The 22,121-nt window shown below is 51.8% G+C and overlaps 1 protein-coding gene across 3 annotated transcripts in view; it reads left to right on the forward strand.

Annotated features, from left to right (window-relative positions):
- The window catches only part of Sipa1l3 (signal induced proliferation associated 1 like 3), a 216,134-nt gene that overhangs the window by 116,511 nt on the left and 77,502 nt on the right, over positions 1 to 22,121 (forward strand). For all 3 annotated transcript variants that reach the window (XM_052713633.1, XM_052713632.1, XM_052713634.1), the window contains 5 exons: positions 5,374 to 7,198; positions 9,181 to 9,311; positions 18,185 to 18,373; positions 18,995 to 19,169; positions 20,435 to 20,538. In XM_052713633.1, coding sequence (XP_052569593.1) covers positions 5,680 to 7,198; positions 9,181 to 9,311; positions 18,185 to 18,373; positions 18,995 to 19,169; positions 20,435 to 20,538 — 2,118 coding nt within the window. In that variant the 5' untranslated portion in view covers positions 5,374 to 5,679. The remainder of the gene's footprint in view (positions 1 to 5,373; positions 7,199 to 9,180; positions 9,312 to 18,184; positions 18,374 to 18,994; positions 19,170 to 20,434; positions 20,539 to 22,121) is intronic.

A 22,121-nucleotide genomic window follows, 5' to 3' on the forward strand; every position in this document is an offset into this window, starting at 1 on the left:
TTCCATTTGTAGCATCATATTGGCACTTGAACTTTAGATAGATAGATAGATAGATAGATAGATAGATAGATAGATAGATAGATAGATAGATAGATAGACAGACAGACAAAAAAGGGGGTCTTATGCATAGATAGATAGATAGATAGATAGATAGATAGATAGATAGATAGATCGATAGATCGATAGATCGATAGATAAAAAGGGAGTCTTATGCAGCCCAGAATGCCCTTTGACTCACTATGTAGCCAAGGATGTCCTTGAACTTCAGATCCTCACTGCCTCTGCCTCTCAAGGGCTAGGATTAAAGGTGTGTGTCACTCTGCCCACATGGCGCTTATGTTTCAGATTTTCAAGTTTGAGATGTTCAGCCTGGAAGGGCAGTGGTGATGGAGAAGCAGGAATTTCCGCACTTCACATGGTGAGGTTGGGTCACGGTCGGTCGCTGGTCCATGGCACACCACTGTTGGAGCCTAACCATTTGGTTTTTGGGCACACGCTGTGCTTCTCTCATAGTTGGTTCCCCTCTTGGGAAGACCTGGGTGTTTTTTAGCATGGGACAACTCAGCAAGCCCCAGAAACTGTGGGCACCACTCAGCTCAGAACAGCACAGAGAGATCCAGCTGTGTGCCTGGGGAGGGGATCACCGCAGAGCCCCAGGCCTGTAGAACATCTGTGTGTGTTGACAGCAGGGTGTGATTGAACATGTACACAGAACTGGAAGCCAAATTCCATCAGGAGAACCCATCTGTCAGGAGGTACATACCACAGCAAGTCAGGTTTCCAGCTGAGCCACCAGTTGCCCACCCAGCCCCAGCATGACCCCAGAGGACAAAAAATCTTGGTCTGTGCAGTATCTGGGCCACACAACCCTCCACTGAGCACAGCTCTGCACAGGCCATCCTGGGAAGCATCCCTGTGTTCTGACAGTTTAATGGTAGAGTCACTCCATAAATGGACACAAACAAGAACATGTCCACCTTGTGACACCCACCAGTCACCAGAGGCTGCAGCCCAGCTTCTCTACCCATGTTCAGCCTACCCCTTACTTTGTGGACAGTCATTGTAGTTTCTCGGTAATGCCCCTGTCTTAGTTAGGGTTTCTGTTGCTGTGATTAAACACCATGGCCAAAGCAACTTGAGGAGGAGAAAGGGTTTATTTCGCTCACAGCTAACAGTTTATTATCAAAAGCAGTCAGGGCAGGAACCTGGAGGCAGGAGCTGATGCAGAGGTCATGGAGGAGTGCTGCTTACTGGCTTGCTCCTCATGACTTACTTGCTCAGCCTGCTTTCTTCCCATCCAGGACCACCAGCCTAGGGCTGGCACCACCCACAATGGGCTGGGCCCTCCCCCATCAATCACTAAGTAAGAAAATGCCCTACAACCAGAGCTTATGGAGGCATTTTCTCAATTGAGACTCCCTCCTCTCTAATGACCCTAGTCTGTGTCAAGTTGACATAAGACTAGCCAGACATGGTGGTACGCCCCTGTAATCCCAGTGTCCCTGCAATCCCAGGACTCCAGAGGATACTCAGGCAAGTGTTATGAATTATCATGTGGGGACCCTGAGGGTATCCTGTGCGTGCAGTGAACCATGCTGGCATGCTGGGCAGATGCACAGCGGGCTGGTGGACGACCCACTCCATGCGGGCGGGGCGGCGGGAGGACATTCAGAATCCAGATGCTACATCCACGTGGAAATGGTTTATTATAATAGACGAAGAAAGAGAGAGGGGGGACCAAGGGGGTGTGGAAGGAGAGAGAGAGAAAGGGACAGAGTTTTTCCTTAAGAAGAGACTTTTACAGCAGGACTCGCAGGGCGGCCCCAAGGGGCAGGCCAGAATATCAACAGCAGGAGCATCACAAGTTCAAGGCAAGCCTGAGCTACTTAGTGAAGCCTGTCTAAAAAAGAAGAGAGGTGGAGGGTGAAAATTCAGGCCTGGGGTGTGGCTCAGCAGTGGAGTGCCTGCAAGGCTCAGGTCAGAAGAAGCAAAAGGCTCGCTAACAGGCAGGAAACACAGGCACATGGACAGTGGTTGGCCATGCAGAGGGAAGCCTGCCGCCTCTTCTGTGTGAATGGGGATGCACCATCTCCACTCACGGGCAGGAAGCTGTTTATGAATTAAAGAAGGAGTGTGTTCTTGAGTTTGTGTTCTTGGGAGTGGGAGCTCAGAGGCACACGGGGTTTCCTGAAATTCCCCTGGAACTCTTCTCCGTGCCGTAGTTTCTGTTGCCGCTGCCCCTGCTGCTTTTGCTTTTCGGATGGGGAAAACCCGCATGAAATTCTAGACTGCTGACTGTTTCTGAAAACTGAGCTGATCTGATAGTCTCAGTTCTCAGACGGGGTGTCTGGGACCCACGTGGAGTAGCAGGCCCTTGCTGGGTGGGTCACAGTGGGCACCCCGGCCCCACCCCTTTCGCCTTCCCTGTTTTCTGTCTGGGGTCTGGCCCTGTGCCATCTCCCAGGTGTCTCAAGGAATGTTCCTATACCCCTCCCTCGTGGGCACCCACAGGAAATAGGCCATCTTGACCCCTCCCCTCACCTCCCTCTTCTACTTCTTCCCGTCTCAGAGACTGATGTCTCCCCTGTGCACCTGCTCTGTGCACCCCGCTTTGTTTTCCCTGAAGTTCATGCTGTATCTCTAAACACATGTTAGGAAACACCCCTGCATGACTCATGAGCACACAAGAGCATCCACCTCCTCATTAGGCAAGCACTCTGGGGGTCTTTGACCAGAGTAGCTATGCCTAGCCTTAGAGACTATGGTGGTTTGAATAAGAATGGCCCCCATAGGCTCATATATTTGAAGGCTTGGTCATCATGGAGTGATACTGCTTGAAGGGGATTTAAGAGGTATGGCCTTGTTGGAGTAGGCGTGGCTTTGTTAGGGTGAGCTTTGGGCTTTGGTAGGTTGGTTGGTTGGTTTGGTTTGCTTTTTTGAGATAGAGTTTCTCTGTGTAGCCCTGGCTGTCCTGGGACTCTCTCTGTAGACCAGGCTGGCCTTAAACTCACAGAGATCCACCTGCCTCTGCCTCCTGAGTGCTGAGATTAAAGTCGTGTGCCACCACTGCCCAGCTAGTTCCAGTGTCTCTCTTCCTGATGCCTTCCGATCCAGATGTAGATAGAACTCCCAGCTACCATGTCTTCCTGCATGCTGCCATGCTCCCACCTTGATGACAGTGGACTAAACTTCTGAAGCTATAAACCAGCCCAAATTAAATGCTTTCTTTTTGTAAGAGTTGCCATGCTCCTGGTGTCTCTTCACAGCAATAGAGCACTGTCTAAGGGACAGAAAAGTTACAGGTCACTCCAACCCAGGTACTTACGCCACCCCACACCGTGCTATCTTGAATGAAGTGAGTCCTGCCAGCCAGAAGCGGCAGCACTGCTGGGATAACCAGCAGCTTCAGCCACAGATGGTGAACACTTTCTTCCCCTTCTTCTTCAGCAGAGTTTCATTCAAGGTAGAGACAAAGAGAAGTGACTCTGGGGAGTGTTAGAAATGGGAGCCCCTTCCCCGTGGGCCTGTGGACCAGAGTGTGTACTTCTTCTCTGGTGACCCATCTCCAAATAGTGCCAGAGCATCCCGGGCAGGAGTGTGGGTAAGGGACAGAGCCGTGAACAGCACAGGTGGCCTTACCACTCTAGAGCTGACAGCCTGGCTGTGGAGGCAGTGGGCAAACAGGTACCATGCAAAAGAGATTCAGTTGGTGGCAAGTGCTAAGAACAATAGGAAGAAAGCAGACTGGGCGGCAGACCTGTCGGACAGCTTCGGTTGGAAGCACCCTGGAAAGGTGAGGCAGGCCACGCAGGTGTTTTTGCAGTAGTAGATCCGGTGGCTTGTGGCCAGGAAAAGGAGTTTGGGTTTCCTTGAGAAGGAATATGGAGTCCTGGAGGAGGGGGTGAGGTTCAGCGAGGAAGCACTAAGATTGGATGTGAATGTCATCCAATTAATCAGACAGTTACTGGAAACACTTTGGCAGCTTCTCTCCGTGAATCTTTTGAGGCTCTGGTTTTCTGCCTGTCGTTTTCCCTTCCTGGCAGGGAGGCGGGATCAAGTAGGCTGTAGAGAGAGAGGGCGGTAAGTCTGCCCTCTGCAAGTCCATCAGATTATAGGAAATACAGGGAAGGGGGAACACGTTAAACGGAACCGCAGGGATCCTGAGGGTGGCTGTCACACTGGGTAGGACTCTGGTCCTTTCTCAAGCGTTGCAGTGGGACAAAGGAAGTTGGCTATGGTGGAGTGGGTGAGACAGGAAGGGCATCCGCCAGAGCAGAGTGGGGTGCTTGTTTGGCTCCTCTTTCGAGCAGACCAACTCAACAAAAAACCCTTTGAGATAACAGAGACCAGGACCTAAGGCAGACAGTATTACTGAGTAATAAAGAATTCTTGTGAGCTTTGGTGGATATGAAATGAGATCATGGTGGTTTCTCTCTTGCTCGCTCTCTCTCTCTCTCTCTCTCTCTCTCTCTCTCTCTCTCTCTCTCTCTCTCCCCAAGACCTTGTTTCCTAGAGATAGGGACTGAAAAGTGTGTGTGGATGAAAGGATGAAAGGACCTGGTGGCTGGTGGTATATCTCAGTGGTAGAGCGCTTGTCTGACACATGGAGATTGATGCCATCTCCAAGAGTGCAGAAAGTAAAAATAAAATATGTTTAAAAACACAGAGGGGCCAGCAAAATGACTCAGTGAGCAAAGGCACCTGCTGGCAAGTCTTATGGCCTGAGTTCAATTCCCAGGACCTACGTGTGGAAAGAGAGACCCATCTCCCTAACCCTGAGTTCAGTTCCTGGGATCCATGTGGTGGAAGGGGAACCGATTCCATCCTCCTACAGACCGTCCTAACCTCTACACATGCTTTCTAGCATTCAAGAGCAGAAACACACAAGAAATACATGCTTTCAATACAGTAATAAAGGAAAAAAATGAGGTCTGGGAATGTAGCTCAGTGGTAGAGCTAGCACAGGCCTTGGGTTCAATCCCCAGGACCACAAAAAAGTAATGGCTGGATGAACAGATGAAACAGGAATGGCAAGGAGCTAATGGAGCTGGTGATGGGACGGCCATCATGGGATGGCCGTCACGGTCCTTTCTCTGCTTTGTATCTGGTCAAACTCTTGCTAGGCACAGTGGTGCTCTCCTGTGATCCCAACACTCAGGAGGAAGAGGCAGGAGCATCACCACAAGTTCAAAACTACATAGCAGGACCTTGTCTGAGAAAGGAAGGAAGGGGAGGGCGGGCGGGCAGGCTCACTCCATAATAATCTTTTCAAATGAGTGAAGCTGGGTCCTCCACCAAGAAAAGCCGCATTTCCTGCCTCTGGGGAGTAGAGTATACTGCTCCGGTCTCACTTCCCCTCCTCTTCTCTTGCAGCATGGCTGAGAAGATGCCTACACCACCCACAGGCCATGGCCTGCAGCCATTGCTCTTTCTGCCCTGCTGAGCCATTGCATCTGGAGCCCCCTGGATGAAACCTGCCTCCTGACGTCACACTTGTGCTGCTGTCTACAGCGATGGTGAAGGACTGGACTCTACAGGCTCACAACCTTCAAGTGCACTTTCGAGGGCCAGCACCCTTTGTCCTAGGACTGGCGGGCCTGAACAATGGCTGAGGGCCAGGGGACCCCATAGAGTTGTACCACGACTTCAGGGACAGCAGCACTCCAGTGCCCGAGGACTATGACCACCTATCGACCTCTTCCTAATGATGGTGTGGACCTGGCAGCCAGCTGTGGGGCCAGGGGCACCGATATCCTCCCTGGGCCCCACCCTGGGGACTACACTCCCATGGGATTCTGGGCCCAGAACGGCAGCATGTCCCAGCCTCTTGGTGAGAGCCCAGCCATTGCCACCACCCGCCCTAGCCCCACCACCCCTGCGATGCCCAAGATGGGTGTGCGTGCCAGAGTGGCTGATTGGCCACCCAAGCGAGAAGCCTTGAGAGAGCAGAGCAATCCCAGCCCCTCACAGGACACAGATGGTGTGAAGTCCACCAAAGTGACCCATTCCATGAGAAACTTACAGAATGGACAGCTCCCTTCCAGCACCCCAGCTGCCTCAGGGTCCAGAGCCTTCCATCGACTCTCCAGGAGGAGGTCTAAAGATGTAGAATTCCAGGATGGGTGGCCCCGGTCCCCTGGCCGGGCCTTCCTCCCTCTGCGACATCGAAGCAGTAGCGAGATCACCCTCAGTGAGTGTGACGTGGAGGAACCTGGAGAGTCACGGGGAACCCGGCACCCAGGGGTGCTGCCGCTCTTCCGAGAGTATGGCAGCACATCCTCCATCGACGTGCAGGGTGTGCCAGAGCAGAGTTTCTTCGACATTCTCAATGAGTTCCGCAGTGAGCAGCCAGAGGCTCGCGGCTCCCAGAACCTCAGTGAGCTCCTGCGGGTGGGTCCTGGCACCCTTCTCCCAGGAGGCAGCTGTGGAACCAAGGGAGACCCCCGCAATGGCCAGCCTGCCAAAGATAGTCTCCAGACTCTGCAGCCTCTCAAGGAAAAGGAGAAGGCCCGGAAGAAACCTGCGTGGGGCCTGGGCAGTGGGGACACTGTGGACTCGTCCATCTTCAGGAAACTGAGGAGCAGTAAACCTGAGGGGGAGGTGGGGCGGCCTCTGGGAGAGACTGAGGAGGGCCGAAGCCCCCCAGAAGCCAGCAGACCATGGGTCTGCCAGAAGAGCTTTGCCCATTTTGACGTGCAGAGCCTGCTGTTCGACCTCAACGAGGCAGCTGCCAACAGGGTGTCGGTGGCCCAGAGGCGCAACACCACCACAGGGGCCTCGGCGGCCTCAGCGGCCTCGGCCATGGTGACCCTCACAGCATCACGGGCCCACAGCCTGGGGACGCTGGACCCAGCCTTCACCAGCACGGAGGATTTGAACTGCAAAGAGAACCTGGAGCAGGACCTGGGGGATGACAATAGCAATGACCTTCTGCTTAGCTGCCCACACTTCCGCAATGAGATCGGTGGGGAGCGAGAGCGCAATGTCAGCTTCTCCCGGGCCTCCTTGGGTTCCCCGGGGGGCAGCAGCGAAGCCCACATAGCGGAGCCCACCCTGAGCACCCACCGCACAAATGCCAGCATCTCAGTGCTGGAGGTGCCCAAGGAGCAGCAAAGGACACAGAGCCGGCCCAGGCAGTACAGCATCGAGCACGTGGACCTGGGTGCTCGTTACTACCAGGACTACTTTGTGGGCAAAGGTGACGCGGGCGAGTGGCTGGGGCCCCAGCTTGTCCTTGAAACACACCCACTGCTAATTTATCTTACCCTGTGTCATTGCTAAGGGTGCCGGGAGGACAGTGAGCCCCAGCACCACCAAAATAAATAAATGGTTCTTGTCAAATGTAACAGATGTCAGCTAGGTTCTCCACAGGGCTCAGAGTGTTCTCTGGAGCCAATCTCGAGTTAGACCGTGGGTTGGAGTGTCCTGTCTGATAGCTTGTTGGCTCTGTGACACAGTCCACCCTGCAGGTTGACCTCGTGGGAGAAAAGGGGTTGGTTGTAGTGGATCCCATACCCCAACCAAAACAGCACTAAGATGAACAGCGAAGGGGTAAAGTAGAAGTTCCAGGTCCTGGCTAGCAGAATGCTGATGAGGCACCATGAGGGCCCCTTTCAGTAGCACGGGATTCCAAGATGAAAAGTGCCTTAGGAGTGAAAAGGGCTATTTCATGTTGGTTTTTAAAACTCACCAAGAAACGGGGTATGGTAGTGCACATCTGTAATTCCAGCACTCAGGAGGCTGAGGCAGCTGGATCTTCAGTTTGAGGTAGGCCTGGGCTACATGGTGAGACCCTGCCTCAAAAGGGAAAGGAAGCGAAGGGGTGGGGGCAGATAACCATTTCCTGCCAGGCATGGTGATACACAGTTGAATCCCAGTATTGAGGCTGAGGTGGGGGGGGGCGGTTTCCAGTGTGAGGCCAGCTTAGTCTAAGCACATTCAAAGACAACACAGAGTAATATAGAGTAAGGCCTGTCTACTCCCCCAATTTTTTAAAGTAGCCTTTCTAAAATGACTTCTTTGTAGCCATGCAGGCCTGTGATTAATGTCTATTGAGCACTGACCACATGCTGGGATCTCTGAGATGCTGGGCATTCTGCATAGGTGAAAAAACCAACGGCAAATTCGGTAGCCTCTTCGGGAGTGGCCTCCCACTGTGGAGGACAGTGTGCAGTACCATTCTGATTAGTTTGCACCCCTTATTTTGGATTAGCCTTGGATTCACCCAGGTGCATCTGAAAACAGGGACTGTCAGTTAAATATACAGAATGCCAGGGAGAGAACAAGAAACAGATATCTGCTGTGTTCTTGAATTTTTGCTGATAACGACACGAAAGCTTGGAACAGGAGTCACACAGGCTGCTGGTAGGATGCCGCCAAAAAACAAAAACCCACTATGGTTGGATATCAGAAACAACTGTTTCCTGGTTTAAAAAAAAAAAAAATTCTCTTCAGCTTGTCCAGGAAAAAGGGGAGAGCAGAAACCTGGCTCCCTGGCTCATTTATGGCTGTCACCCTCAGTATTTCCATTACTTAGGTCTGTAGAAGCGTGGTCAGATACAGGCATGACTTAGGGATCTGTGTCAGGGCCCTGAACAAATCGGAGGCCCTGGGCTACTTGGCCAGCATTTAAGCTGTATACATACTGTGTGCCAGCCTGGTGCCATGCTAACTCAATTAATCCTCACATTGCTGAGTTAAGCCCATCTGACTGCTAAGAATCCCATCATGTGACCTGGCTGGGGCCTTATATCTAATCTCAACCCAGAATCTGTGCTGGCAGGAGATTCCCTAGGCCCAGGGCTTAACTGCTTCACAACAGCTAATGGGAGCTAAACCCAGCAAGCCGTTAACAGAGCCAGGACTAATCTCAGTGACCCTGGGTTGATGACCCACTGTGTACTATACCAAGCCTTTCATCATTGTGGTCTCACTCTCACACACCAGCTCTGAACTGTGGGCAGCCTCTGGGTCCCTATTCCTCAAATAAGAGCACTGAGACTCAGAAAAGGCCTGTGACTTTTCCAGTACAGAAAGCCAGGCCTTGCCCAAACTCATAGGGTTTCTCCACTCGCCTTGGGCCCCCCTTAGCCTCCTCCCAGTGCACCACGAGCAGACTGCCGTGGGCTGTGCCCTCTCCTTCCAGGCATCTGACTGTGCTTTCCTGCCCTCCCTTTGCAGAGCACGCCAATTACTTCGGCGTGGATGAAAAGCTGGGGCCCGTGGCGGTGAGCATCAAGCGGGAGAAGCTAGAGGATCATAAGGACCACGGACCTCAGTACCAGTATAGGATCATCTTCCGGACTCGAGAGGTAGGGCCTGGCACAGTGTGCCTGCTGGGGAAATAGGAACCGTAAACCCTTCCCATTTCTACGCCCTCCTTCTACCACGTTCCAGGCCAAGGACATCCTTGCTATGTCTGCTAAGAGGCCCAGTAATATGATTGTGTGAGTCTGTCCATTTTACAGAGGGGAAAACTAAGACTCAGAAATCACATGGGTTGCAGCAAATAAGAAGCCGAGCCAGGATCTGAACCTGGCAGGTGACTACAAAGCTCAGGATCACGAATCTATTCTCAAGAGATTGACTCCAACAAACATAAAGAAAAAAAGGCGTGGTTGGGATGGGGGGGTGGTCATTTCAGGACTCAAGAATTAAGGAGGACTCCAAGCCTCAGTCTGGGAAGGCCTGGGGTATCACAGCAAGCCCTGCCAACATGCTAAGCCCTGCCAACATGCTAAGCCCTGCCAACATGCTAAGCCCTGCCAACATGCTAAGCAGCTTCCACCACGATTGACCAGCCTGCTCCGTTCTGAGCTAAGAATCCCACTGTCCTGCCCAGCGCCGCGCCCCCCCCCCCCCCCATGTTACAGGTTAGCTCCAGCAGTGGGGGAAGGCACGGTGCTGCACTCCCACACCAATACAAGTGATTTGTGACAGGAATGTATTTCTGGCTGGCCTCAAGTCACAGAGAGATTGCACTGCTCCCCATAGCTGTAGGTCAGGGACAGGAACTGCTACGGACACGGATTGACCCGGTCTTCGCAAGACTGAAGAACTTGTTTTTTTTAACTTTATTTATGTGCATTGGTGTGAAAGACGTCAGGTCCTCTGGAACCGGAGTCACAGACAGTTGTGAGCTGCCATGTGGGTGCTGGGAATTGAACCTGGGTCCTCTAGAAGAACAGCCACTGCTCTTAACTGCTGAGCCATGTCTTCAGCCCCAAGACTGCAGAACTTGACACCTCTTCTGCTCAGCTTGGCTGGCTCGGCCTCCTTTTTTGTAGTGAATGGCATTCTCTTCTGTCACCAGCGTGCACTCTTCAGTCCTGGGCGAAGGGACCACTGCCCAGGTCGTCTAGATGGTATTAGCTTTCCATACAGAAGGATGATTCATGTCTGCAGATCCCTGATTGGCTCTGCGTGGATCCCACACCCACAGGTTGGGCCAGGCACTGACGGGTGAGAGAGGGTGAGAGAGACAGCCAGATCTAGGACACGCTCCACCTTAGGGCTCGAGCCACCGCCCTGGCGCTGAGATCGACAGTTCCATGGGAGCCGCCCAAGGAGCAGAGGAAAGAGAAGAAGGTCCTCAGCGGGAATGGTGGAGTGTTTTTCTTTTGTTTTGAGAGCTTGTCTCTTGTAGCCTCAGCTGGCCTCCAGCTCCTGATCCTCCTGCCTCCACTCTCTGAATACTTAGATAGCGGCATGGGCTACCACATCTGTCAGAAAGGTGGTTTTAGCTTGCCTCACTCCCTGCCTCTGAGTTCAGTCCCCAGCAGGACAAGACGAGTTAACAACAATGAAGAGGTGATGGCACCTTCTGAAAGAGCCATGTAAAGGCAGCATTTCCAGAGAGGCCGCCGCCAGCTGACACAGGCCCACACACTGGGGATCCCTGTGTGCCGGGCCTACACCCTGGCATCAAAACCCAGCAGGCTGCCACTGCCAGGGAGCTTACTTTGAGTTTGGGGCCAGCCGAGTTTTTGAGCTCATCCTGGCAAGCAGATGAGGCACTGAGGACAAGTGCCCCACCCAGCAGAGGCTTTCAACCGGAGACACAAGGCTTTCTGGCAGCTGAGGAGAGCGGGCCCCAAAAATCACATGCCCAGACTACAGGAGGTCTGGACCTGTGTCTTAGCCAGGCTTTCCTTCTGCTCACCTTTCTGGCCAGTTGAGCACCAAGGCAGAATGTGAGGTGACAGTTCCCCCAGCTTCAGAGTCCCTTAGGACACGTGGACCAGTGCTGGTGAAGTGAGAAGCCGTGTGTGTGTGTGTGTGTGTGGGTGTGTGTGTGTACACAGGAGAGATGCATGTTCCTGCAGCAGCAATGGCGGCAAGCAGCTTAGCGCTGCGGGACCAGCCTGTGCTCGGCCTTTGCCTAGGCTAGCTCACACCAGTCTCGAAGTCTTGCCAGCTGTCTTGGCGGCACTCTTGTCCTCATTTGTGGCAGAGCAGATACAGAGCAGTTAGGACCCTCCAGTGAGAGGCAGGGCCTGTCTCTCCATCCATCAGCCTCTGGCCACCCCAGGGAGTCACCTGACAGTTGAGGCCCCCTCCCCCACACTTTACCTGTTCATGACATAAGAACTCAGCTGATTACACATGCATGCGGTGTAAGTGGCCTCAGGAGTTATGGGTGGTTGTGAGCCACCATGTAGATTCTAGGAACTGAACCTGCTTCTGCAGCTGCTTCTTTCTTTCGTGTGTGTGTGTGTGTGTGTGTGTGTGTGTGTGTGTGTGTGTGTGTGTGTATTTTCCTGGAGACAAAGTTTCACTATGTAGCTCTGGCTGGCTCAGAACTCACTCTGTAGACCAGGCTAGCCTTGAACTCACAGAGATCCACCTGCTTCTGCCTCCCGAGTGCTGGGATGAAAGGTGTGTGCCACCATGCCTGGCATACACAGTGCTTTTAACCACTAAGCCTTCTTTCCAGCCCCTAGAATGATAAATGTACATGATTTGTACTTAGGGTCAGGACACTTGAGTGCTTTTTCAGCAGCTCAGGGTATGGCTTTTCTGCTTTAGTTCCTGTTTGGTAATTGGAAACTGCTCCGTGCCACCTGGCCTCATGGCCACAGATCTGAGATGCACTCATCCCACCAAGACTTCCCAGATGCCATCACTTCACAGCCCCAAGCTGGGCTGGGGGGTGTCGTAGTGACCAAAGCGGCCAAGTAGCTTGAAGACTGCTCTCTTGGGGGATGACAGTGTCTCACAAGACACCTTCATAACCCATGCCAGGGTATGTAGTGATAAGATGGAAGCCACAGCAGGGAAACCGTTGGCTCCGATGGGAGTTAGATCTTCAGACGGGATTGGCCAATGAAATAGCCAAGACCTCAGGGAGTTGGAGCTGGTGTGGTCCTTACGTGGATATCATCAGTTCAAGTCCAGCCTGAGCTTCAGCATGAATTCTACCCTAAGTCTCTCTCTCTCTCTCTCTCTCTCTCTCTCTCTCTCTCTCTCTCTCTCTCTCTCTCTCTCTCTCACACACACACACACACACACACACACACACACATGCCTTTGTCTCCCCTCACCTACAGACCACATACAGACCCAACCCTGGGCCCAGGCAGAGCTACCCTATGAGGCCCTCAGACCTGAGCTCCCATCATCTGGAGTTGCAGGAGGAACAGTAGACTGCAAGGCTTGCCTCACTCCTTCCTGGGGCCCTTTCCATCATGAAGGTAGGGCAGAGACATACAACCCAAATTTTGTGCCAGCAACCAGAAACGTACACTAAAACTGCAACACGTATTCCTGCTGGGCATTCACTCGGTGTTCCGGGTACATTGTCCCAATGGTGTCCCCAACTCTTGCCACAGAGGTCCCATTGTCACCTCATTCCACAGATATTCCCAACGAGGACACTGGAGCCAGACAGAGGATTACTTTTCCAAGGTCACCCGTTGGCAGATCCAGCATGCCCTGTTCCTGTTTCTCCTCACCCCCGGTACCTTCTAGGCTCTCTGTCCAGGGCTGTTCTTTACTGGCCCCATGACTTGGACAGGTGACTGTTCATTGTGTCTTGGTTTCTTCCTCAGTAAAACAGGCTTGGAGCTGTGGCCTGACTTCTAGAGAGGTGGGGACAGGCTCTCACACTGAGGCTGGGAAGTGGCTGCACAGACTTCGGGGCTGGAAGAGCTCCGAGTGCCAGATCCTGCATGACTGACAACCTGTCATAACTGTAGCTCTTCCAGGAGGGTGGAGGCCATGATGGGGAACTAGATAGATAGGGCTCAGTCCTCCCTCCTGTCTACACACTCGTCTCTGGCCCCTACACACCAGAGCATGGGCCCGGGCTGCTCTCCAAGCCAGCAGGCTGGCCTGTCCCAGATGGCCGCCCCTAGCCGCCAAGCAGACAGGCTCCAGTGGGCCCATGTCTCCCAGCAGATGGTATGTGAGCTTTGGCAGAGCCAGCTTCCCACCGAGGCAGGAGCACCACACACCTGACCACTGGCTGCCCCATGCCAGTGACTCCTCAGATGACACACAGGGTTCCCCAGCCAGCCTCCACCATCTGGTCCAGTGCTCCTTGAGCCTGGCAAGTGGGGATTTGACAGACCTTTGGATTTTGTTGTTTTGTTTTCAAGTCAGGCCCTCACTCTGTGTCCAGCGCTGGCATAGAACTCACAGTCCCGCTGCCTTAGCCTCCCGGGTGCCAGGATCGCAGGCTGCTGTGCCCAGTTAGGCTTTAGCTTTGATAGGCCTAGGAGTTTGGGGTTTTAGTGTTTTAATCAGGATGTGTACACACACACACACACACACACACATCTCCTAATGCTGATTGTTGGACTTTCAATAATACAGAAGTATGGAAAGTAGAAAGGGAAAGGCCTTACAAAGTGAAGAACCCAGTGTAATTGTTGGGAGTGGGAGATCTGCTCAGTCAGCACCCTGGTTTTGTGTGTGCCTCCCCATATCTCTGATGCATCCTGTTGAGGAGTGGTAAGGGGCTGCAGCCTCCTCCTTAAAGCGTTTCAGGTTTGTAACTTGTCTTGTACACTTGACCCTCATCTGCCTGCAGCAGTGACTAGCGGATACCCAGCTCTAGGTGTGAACTTCCTCACTGCAGACTTCACCTAGCCCAGGTCGTCCCAGACTCTCAATCCTATTCAGTTTCCAGATGTTTGGATTGCAGGTGTGTACAACCACAGCTGCCCCGGGAGGCATTCTTAGCCCCATTTTGTCAATAAGGAAATATTGAAAGTTCCAGCCCAGCCAGGACCATGTAGCAAAACTCTGTATCAATAAAAATCTATGTAAGTCAAATGCAGTGGGGCACACTTGTACCCCTAGTGCTTGTGAGGCAAGTGAGTTAAGGCCAGCCTCAGCTGTATAGCCAGTTTGAGACCAGCCTGGGCTCCATGAAAGGGTTTCCTGTAGCTAGAGTTTTCCTGCCTGGCCCACAGTCAGGGCAAATCTCTCTCACCTGCCAGTCCCACAGTCACTCAGACCCGACCAAGTAAACACAGAGACTTATATTGGTTACAAACTGTATGGCCGTGGCAGGCTTCTTGCTAACTGTTCTTATATCTTAAATTAATCCATTTCCATAAATCTATACCCTGCCACGTGGCTCGTGGCTTACCGGCATCTTCACATGCTGTTTGTCATCATGGCGGCTGGCAGTGTCTCTCTCTCAGCCTTCCACTTCCCAGCTTTATTCTCCTCCTTGTCCCGCCTATACTTCCTGCCTGGCCACTGGCCAATCAGTGTTTTATTTATTGACCAATCAGAGCGACACATTTGCCATACAGAACATCCCACAGCAGTTTCCAAAACTAAAAAGGGAGGGAGGGAATAAATGAGAAATTTAGCGATTTGCTCAGGGTTACAGAACTTGGGAGAAGGTGGAGCTGGGGTTCAAACAAGCTGACAGAGCCTCAAGTCCCTGAAGTCCCTAAAGGACTCCCACCACCCAGCACAAAGAGCAGCCAGCGTGCATATGGGTTAGTCGTGGGCCTGACTGACGGACAGGCCCTCTTTGCTTATGCGGCACCGAGTCCTTTTTATAGCTCACTTGGTTTTCACCCTCAGTACAGGGACACCAGATGTCGGAGGGCTCAGCAGATCTGACTCCGGCTGCTGGGGAGAGAATGGGCTGGCAGTGGGACAAAGACAGCGAGACTTGGGGAAGGGCTGCTGTACCAGGGGAGGTGACAGGATCAAGGCTAGGAGAGAGGAGCGTCTCAGGACCTGCCAGTGCCCTGCTTCTCCTCCCCTGGCCAGAAGGAAGAACCGAGAGATTTTAGAGTGCACAGCAGTGGGCAGTGACCAGGGCCAGGCGCAGCCACAAGCCACCTGTCTCCAGAGCAGGTTTTGGGTCCCCACTGGCTCTTGACTGTGGCAGAGGGTGCTGCAGAACAGTGTTAGGATGCAAAGATGCTCATCCTGTAGCTGCATTAAGGAAACCCACAACCCCAAGGCCACCCAGACTGGAGAGCAAACCCCTGGCTTTGCCATCGCCGCTCCCCATGTTTCACACTTGCTTTGCTCATGATAAGAGATGTGTTTGTTTGTTAATGACTACGGCCAGAACTGGGAACTCCCAACCATGAGATCATTCCGTTCCTTCCACACGCCTCTTGCCTGGGTCCTGTTTGGCAAGGGTAGGCTGCATGCCTGGCAGCAAACCATGGCATGCCTTTGCTGCTTCGTGTATCTGTTGACTTAGGAGAGTGTGTTTTTGCAGTTAACACTGATCATCTTTTGTGTTTAAACTACAGCTTGGAACAGTGTGTTTGGGGTGCTTGGAACAGGCCCTAGGGGAGGGTTTTTTGTTTGTCTTGTGGTATTTCTGGTACCTTTCTGTACATTCTTGCTGTGGCTTCCACATACTCGGCCTGGCCTAACCTGGTGGCTAGAATCAAGCTCCTGACAAGAGGACCTGGCTACAGGGGCTCTCAGGACTAGCGGGGTGTAAATTGGAACAACCACTTGGAAAACTACTTGGCAGTTTCCGTTAAAACTGAAGATTAGCATGTCTGGGTGATTTAGCAATTTGTCTCCTAGGTATAAACTCAAAAGGAAATGTGTTTTTGGGCACCAAGAGGTGCTTCCATGGATGTTCCCAACAGTGCTGCTCACTTGTCAAGTGCTCGAAACAGCTGTGCTCAGCAGCGCTGGGAAGGATTAAATCCATGGCAGCACAGACTTTATCCTCTCAATGCAACATGCTGGAATCCCATATGCACAGTCCTCGGAGAAAGAAACCGAGCTGGCCACAGTGGCACACCTGTCACTTGGGAGGCTTAGACAGGATCTCAAGTTCAAGACCAGCCCAGACTATAGAATGAGACCCTGTCTCAAAAAAAGAGAGAGAGAAGCTAAGCATGGCGGTACATGCCTATAATCTCAGCACTCGATAAGGAGAAGCAGGAATCAGGAATTTGAGGCCAGCCTGGGCTACATGAGATCCTGACTCAAAAGGGGAGGGGAGGAAGCCAGATAACAGAATAGTGACTGTCAGCTGGACACATGACTCTGGATTATAGCACTTGCCCAGCAGGACAGGATTCCATACCTAGCCCGGAACTCACTCCTGACAAAATAACAACAACAACAGTAATAATAGTGATGATGAAATAGATAGCCGATTATGAAATAATAAAATAGGAGAGAATACACTGGTCCTGGAAGTCAGACTATCCAGGTCTTGATCTAGGTGTAACAATTACATATGTGTAGACCGTACTAGATGACAATTTTTTTTCCAAAGAAAACTATCTTGAAACATCTTGGTAGTGCCTGTCTGTAGTCACAATACTCAGAAGGTGAGAGGGGATCTCTGCAAGTTCAAGGTCAGCCTAGGTTACATAGCAAGACCTTGTCTCCAAAAATACAGCTCTCAGGAGACTGAAGGAAGTGGATCTCTGAGTTAGGGGCAACCTCATCTACAGAGTAACTTCCAGGACAGCCAGGGCTACACAGAGAAACCTTGTCTTGAGAAACAAACAGAAAAAGAAACTGAGGTAGGAACATCAGGACTCAGTTCATGTGGCTCACCTTTTGTCCCCAGCAAGAAGTCGTGGGCCAGTAAAAAGTCCTGGCCAGACAGGATTCTTACATTTCACTTCCTGACATTGGTCACATGATCAGCTGTAGGAAAAGCTTGGGCAGTGGTGACATCTGAGGAAGAGGTCTGCAGTGGCCTTTGACTAAACATTTTCAACCTTTATGGCACAGCACAGCCAGCTGAGAGGGTTTAAAGTGTGTGTGTGCATTCACGTACACAGAGACACATGTATGTGCACAGGTGTGTGTCCAGTTCCACCCCAGACCAAATTGGAGTACCTGGTGATGATGTTTTCATGAAACTGCTTGAACAGCAAGAGCCACAATTCAAGACCCAGGCTGGCACCAGCTTCCTAGCCTGGCAGGTCTTGGATGTGACGTACATGTCTACGATGTAAGCTGTCACAGGAACACCCGATTCCCTCCTTTGTGGAGCCTCTTTGGTTCATCTGGGGTCCGGCTCCCTGATTGAATCCCCTCCCCACCCACCTGTCAGCTCTCCGGGGTCTTTGTCTCTGCACCTGGAATAGATTGGCACACAGGAGGCAGCAGCCAGCGTGTGTGCCAAAGAAAGGGGTGTGTCTTCTCTCAGCCTCCCCTTCACCACGGAGTGCCTGGCTTTGTCCCATGGAAGAGAAGGTTGAGGCTCAGGATCTCAGGGAGGAGATAGCAAGCATCTCTGAGTCCTTACTCAGCCTCTGTATTCTGCTTCAAGCTGTTAAGATCCTTCTCATCGTCCCCCTTTGGGGGAGGGGGTGTTGGCTTTATGGTTTAGGATTTTTTTAAGACAAGGTCTCATGTAGGGAAGCTAGCCTTTAACTCTGTAGCCAAGGATGAGCTTAAACTACTTTCTTATCTCCTCCTCCCAAGCTAAGATTACAGCCCACCACACCCAGCTCTGGATTTGGAGGGTTTTTTTTTGTGGAGTCTGGGGGTGGTTATTGCTGTTGCTTTTTGTTTGCTTGTTTTTGAGACAGGGTCACTGTGTATCCCAGGTTGGCCTTGGCCTCAAAACCTTCCAACCTTGACCTTCATAGTGCCTAGAATTACTGTACACTACCACACTGAGCTGTACCTGTTTGTGAAGGCAGGACCCTTCACATGCAGTAGCCCCCTCAAAGCCCTGAGACACCCCTGACCACTCCTTCTCTCTGTTGAGCAGCTCATCACGCTTCGGGGCTCCATTCTAGAGGATGCCACACCTACAGCCACCAAGCACGGGACAGGGCGGGGCCTGCCCCTGAAGGACGCACTGGAATATGTCATCCCAGAGCTCAACATCCATTGCTTGCGACTGGCTCTCAACACTCCCAAAGTCACAGAGCAGCTGCTGAAGCTCGATGAGCAAGGGGTGAGCCAGGGGCCGAGGAGCCCCAGCCTTCAGCCCTAACCCTGCAATCCTTTCTGTCTCCATCTCTGCGCTTATTTTTAGCAAGTAACAAACTCACTTAAGCTAGACTGAGCAACAGGAGGAAGCTATCAGCACATTATAAGGGTACCAAGAGCAGTGTCATAGAAACAGCCTAGGAATGAGATTGACACCACAAGGTTTATACGAAGAGGGAGAGAGAGTGTGCCAGCATACAAACACAAACCCACTCACTGCCATCTGGCCTTTCCATAGCCCCTGGCATTGCTTTTGGACTTCCAGACATGTGCAGACCCCAAGTAGCTGAGGTTTAGCTTTGGCACAGTCTCAGTCCATGCCTAGTCATCTCCTATAGGAAGCTAGCCCCAGGTCCCAGCTCTGCCTTAAGAACATCATACACTCATACAGCCGTGTAGAGACAGATGGCAGAGTGGGTACCTTCCTGTGCCTCTCTGGGACATGCCCCACACTGGTTCCTTCCCTACTGGCTATGGCTTGAGTTCCCAAGTGGTCCCAGCAGTGCCTGGCCTCAGCACCTCAGGTCTCCCCTTGTCCCATCCCCTCCAACCTCCTTGGGCCTGCTCTGCTCTTCTGCCCCCACAGCTGTGCCGCAAGCACAAGGTTGGCATCCTGTACTGCAAGGCAGGCCAGAGCTCGGAAGAGGAGATGTACAACAATGAGGAGGCTGGGCCTGCCTTTGAGGAGTTCCTGGACCTCCTGGGTGAGAAGGTCTGTCTGAAGGGCTTCACCAAGTACGCCGCCCAGCTGGATGTCAAGAGTAAGTAGAGAGTACTTGAGAGGCAGGCAGATCTCTGAGTTCCAGGACAGCCAGGGCCACACAGAGAAACGCTGTCTCAAAAAACAAACAGCTGGGTAGTAATGGCACATACCTTTAATCCCAGCACTGGGGAGGCAGAGACAGGCAGATCTCTGAGTTCAAAGCCAGCCTGGTCTACAGATCGAGTTCCAGGATGGTCAGTGCTGTTACACAGGGAAACCCTGTCTTGGGGTGGGTGGGGGGAGAACAAAAAAAATGAGTTAAGTGGCATGGGTCAGGCCTTTAATCCAACCCAGCTCTTAGAAGGCAGAAACAGGTAGGTATCGATGAGGTCATCCTGGTCTACATAGTACATTCCAGGCCAGCCAAGGCTACATAACAAGACCTTGTCTCGATGATAGATGATAGATAGATGGATAGATGGATGGATGGATGGATGGATGGATGGATGGATAGATAGACAGACAGGCAGGCAGGCAGGCAAGACCTTGTCTCGATGATAGATAGATAGATAGATAGATAGATAGATAGATAGATAGATAGATAGAAAGAACGATAGACAGACAGACAATAAGTAAGTGGGTCAGAGGGAGGCATCAGGTACTGCTTCAGGATGGAGCATTTCCCTAGATTCCACCTCAGTGTCACTAAAATCAAACCAAAAACTTGGAGCCACCACTTCTTGTCTGCCTGATCAACAGAAGCTCAAAGGTCTGGTGGTGCCAGGGTGAGGGTACAGGCCAGTGGAAGGTATTAAGCAGCACTGGTAGGATTAATAGTGCCCCCACTTGGGAAAACAGCATAATGTGTTCCAGGGAGATGTGAAGTCACATCTGACTGAGGAGCTGCACATGTGCTCTGTACACTCTGCCATAGTCACCTGGAGGACACCCAGGAGCTCCACAGGACTGTGATATTTACAGGGCAGGGACACAGGCGAGGGCCACCTGTCATACATAGCAAGTCTCAGGAGAACATGTACTGAAGGATGCCTTTTGTGTGCCAAGTATTTTAAGACCATGGCGGTATATTGAGGGTTTGTTTGCATATAGTAAACTCTAAAGACACTCACACAGCCAGGTGTGGCGGTGCATGCTGTAATCAGCACATTATATAATGGGAGATTTCTTTTTATTTCTTTCATCTTAAAAGAGTGGATGTAGGTAAAAACATTGCGTTAAAAACTAGCAAGCAGATGGCCTGTGGGATACAGCAGAAACCCAGGAGTTTAGGGACTGTGGTACTAACTGGTGTTTCTATCCCAGCGGACTCCACAGGGACCCACTCTCTCTACACGACATACCAGGACTACGAGATCATGTTCCACGTTTCCACCCTGCTCCCTTACACCCCCAACAACAGGCAGCAGGTCAGTGGTCCCCAGCTGGGGCACAGTTGGTCTCAAATCATTCACCCTCCTTATGACTGGTGGCCATCCGCCAACCCATCTGCCCAGTGATGGCTCTCCTGGAATGGTCCTGTGAATCTGATGGAGGTCTTAGAGACCCTCAGTACCATGGTCATTTCCCTGGGAGTTCTCGACAGTGCCTGATGTGATTTGATGCCTGTCTGATACCACATCTTCCTACTGGTCCTTGGTCACCCTGCTTACATCCAGCTGTTCCATCTCTTTGGGGTCTCTTGCGTCATCACCAATTTTATGAATGAGAAGAGTAAATGACTCAACAGAATTTGACCACAAACTCAAACCAAATCTGTATAAGCAAAGCATAAAATGGGGTTGTAGAACCCAGGGTTCTTGGAGAGGGCTAGTTTTAGGTATGGCTGGATCTAGAGGTTTGAGAATCCTCACCCTTACTGTTCTCTGTAGTGGCTTCATTCATAGGTCTTTTTTATCAATGGCAGAGATGCCCCCACAGTCCATGCTCTGACCCCACCTTGCAGTCACACCAGAGGAAAGAGACTAGGCCTGGGGTGGAGTGGGCCCGTGAGCCAAGGCTGAAATAAATGGCCACCCTGGAAAGGGAGAATGATTCAGGGGCCAGGGCCCAGATTCTGTAAGTCAAAACTAGTCAAATACAAGCCATTTCCTAAGGATACCCTAATAACACTCTCAAAAGCACTGGCTTCAGGATTAAACATGAAGTTGAGTTCCTTGCCCCTTGCCAGCTTTGTGACCATAGGAAAGTGATGGCACCTCTCTGAGCTGCAGTCCTTCTTCCACACAGTGACAACAGGGTCCTGATGACACCTCATGGGTATTGGGAAAGGTGTTTGCTTCCATGCCTGGGCTCTGAGCGTGAGGCAGCCAATACCTATAGGAAGCAGGGGGCCTATTCCTGAGTAGTGGGGGCTGGAGAAAGCTCATCCTGTAGAGTCAAAACCAGAAACAAGATGGGATCCCCGTTTGCCTTCATCCCTGCAGGACAGGAGACAGGTCAGTTTTAACTTCTCTGAGCCAAGCTTTCCCATCTTCTGAAAAGCAGCCACGTGAGTTATTGCCACTCAGGGTTTGGGGAAGGTTCAGCAAGGTCATGAATTGAAGATGTCCCTGGGAGGTGAGTCTCGTGTGAAGTTAGCCACAGGAAGCAAGTCTTGTATTTAGCAACTTCATTCATAGAGTTCAGACACATAAAGAACTAACAGAGAACTAACAGGCCCAGAACTGGAGATGGCTCAGTGCTCAAGAGCACGGGCTACTCTTCCAGAGGACCCAGATTGGATTCCCAGCACGTACATGATATCTCACAACTGTCTCTAACTGCAGTCCCAGGGGATCTGAAACCCTTTTCTGACCTCTGAGAGCACTAGCACATACATGGTACATAGACGTGCCTGCAGGCAAAACATCCATACATACCAAAATAAAAAATTTAGCCGGGCGGTGGTGGCGCACGCCTTTAATCCCAGCACTCGGGAGGCAGAGCCAGGCGGATCTCTGTGAGTTCGAGGCCAGCCTGGTCTCCAAAGCGAGTTCCAGGAAAGGCGCAA

Source organism: Peromyscus californicus, unplaced genomic scaffold (assembly GCF_007827085.1).
Source record: "Peromyscus californicus insignis strain IS unplaced genomic scaffold, ASM782708v3 Scaffold_4__1_contigs__length_199733344, whole genome shotgun sequence".
Lineage (NCBI taxonomy): Eukaryota > Metazoa > Chordata > Mammalia > Rodentia > Cricetidae > Peromyscus > Peromyscus californicus.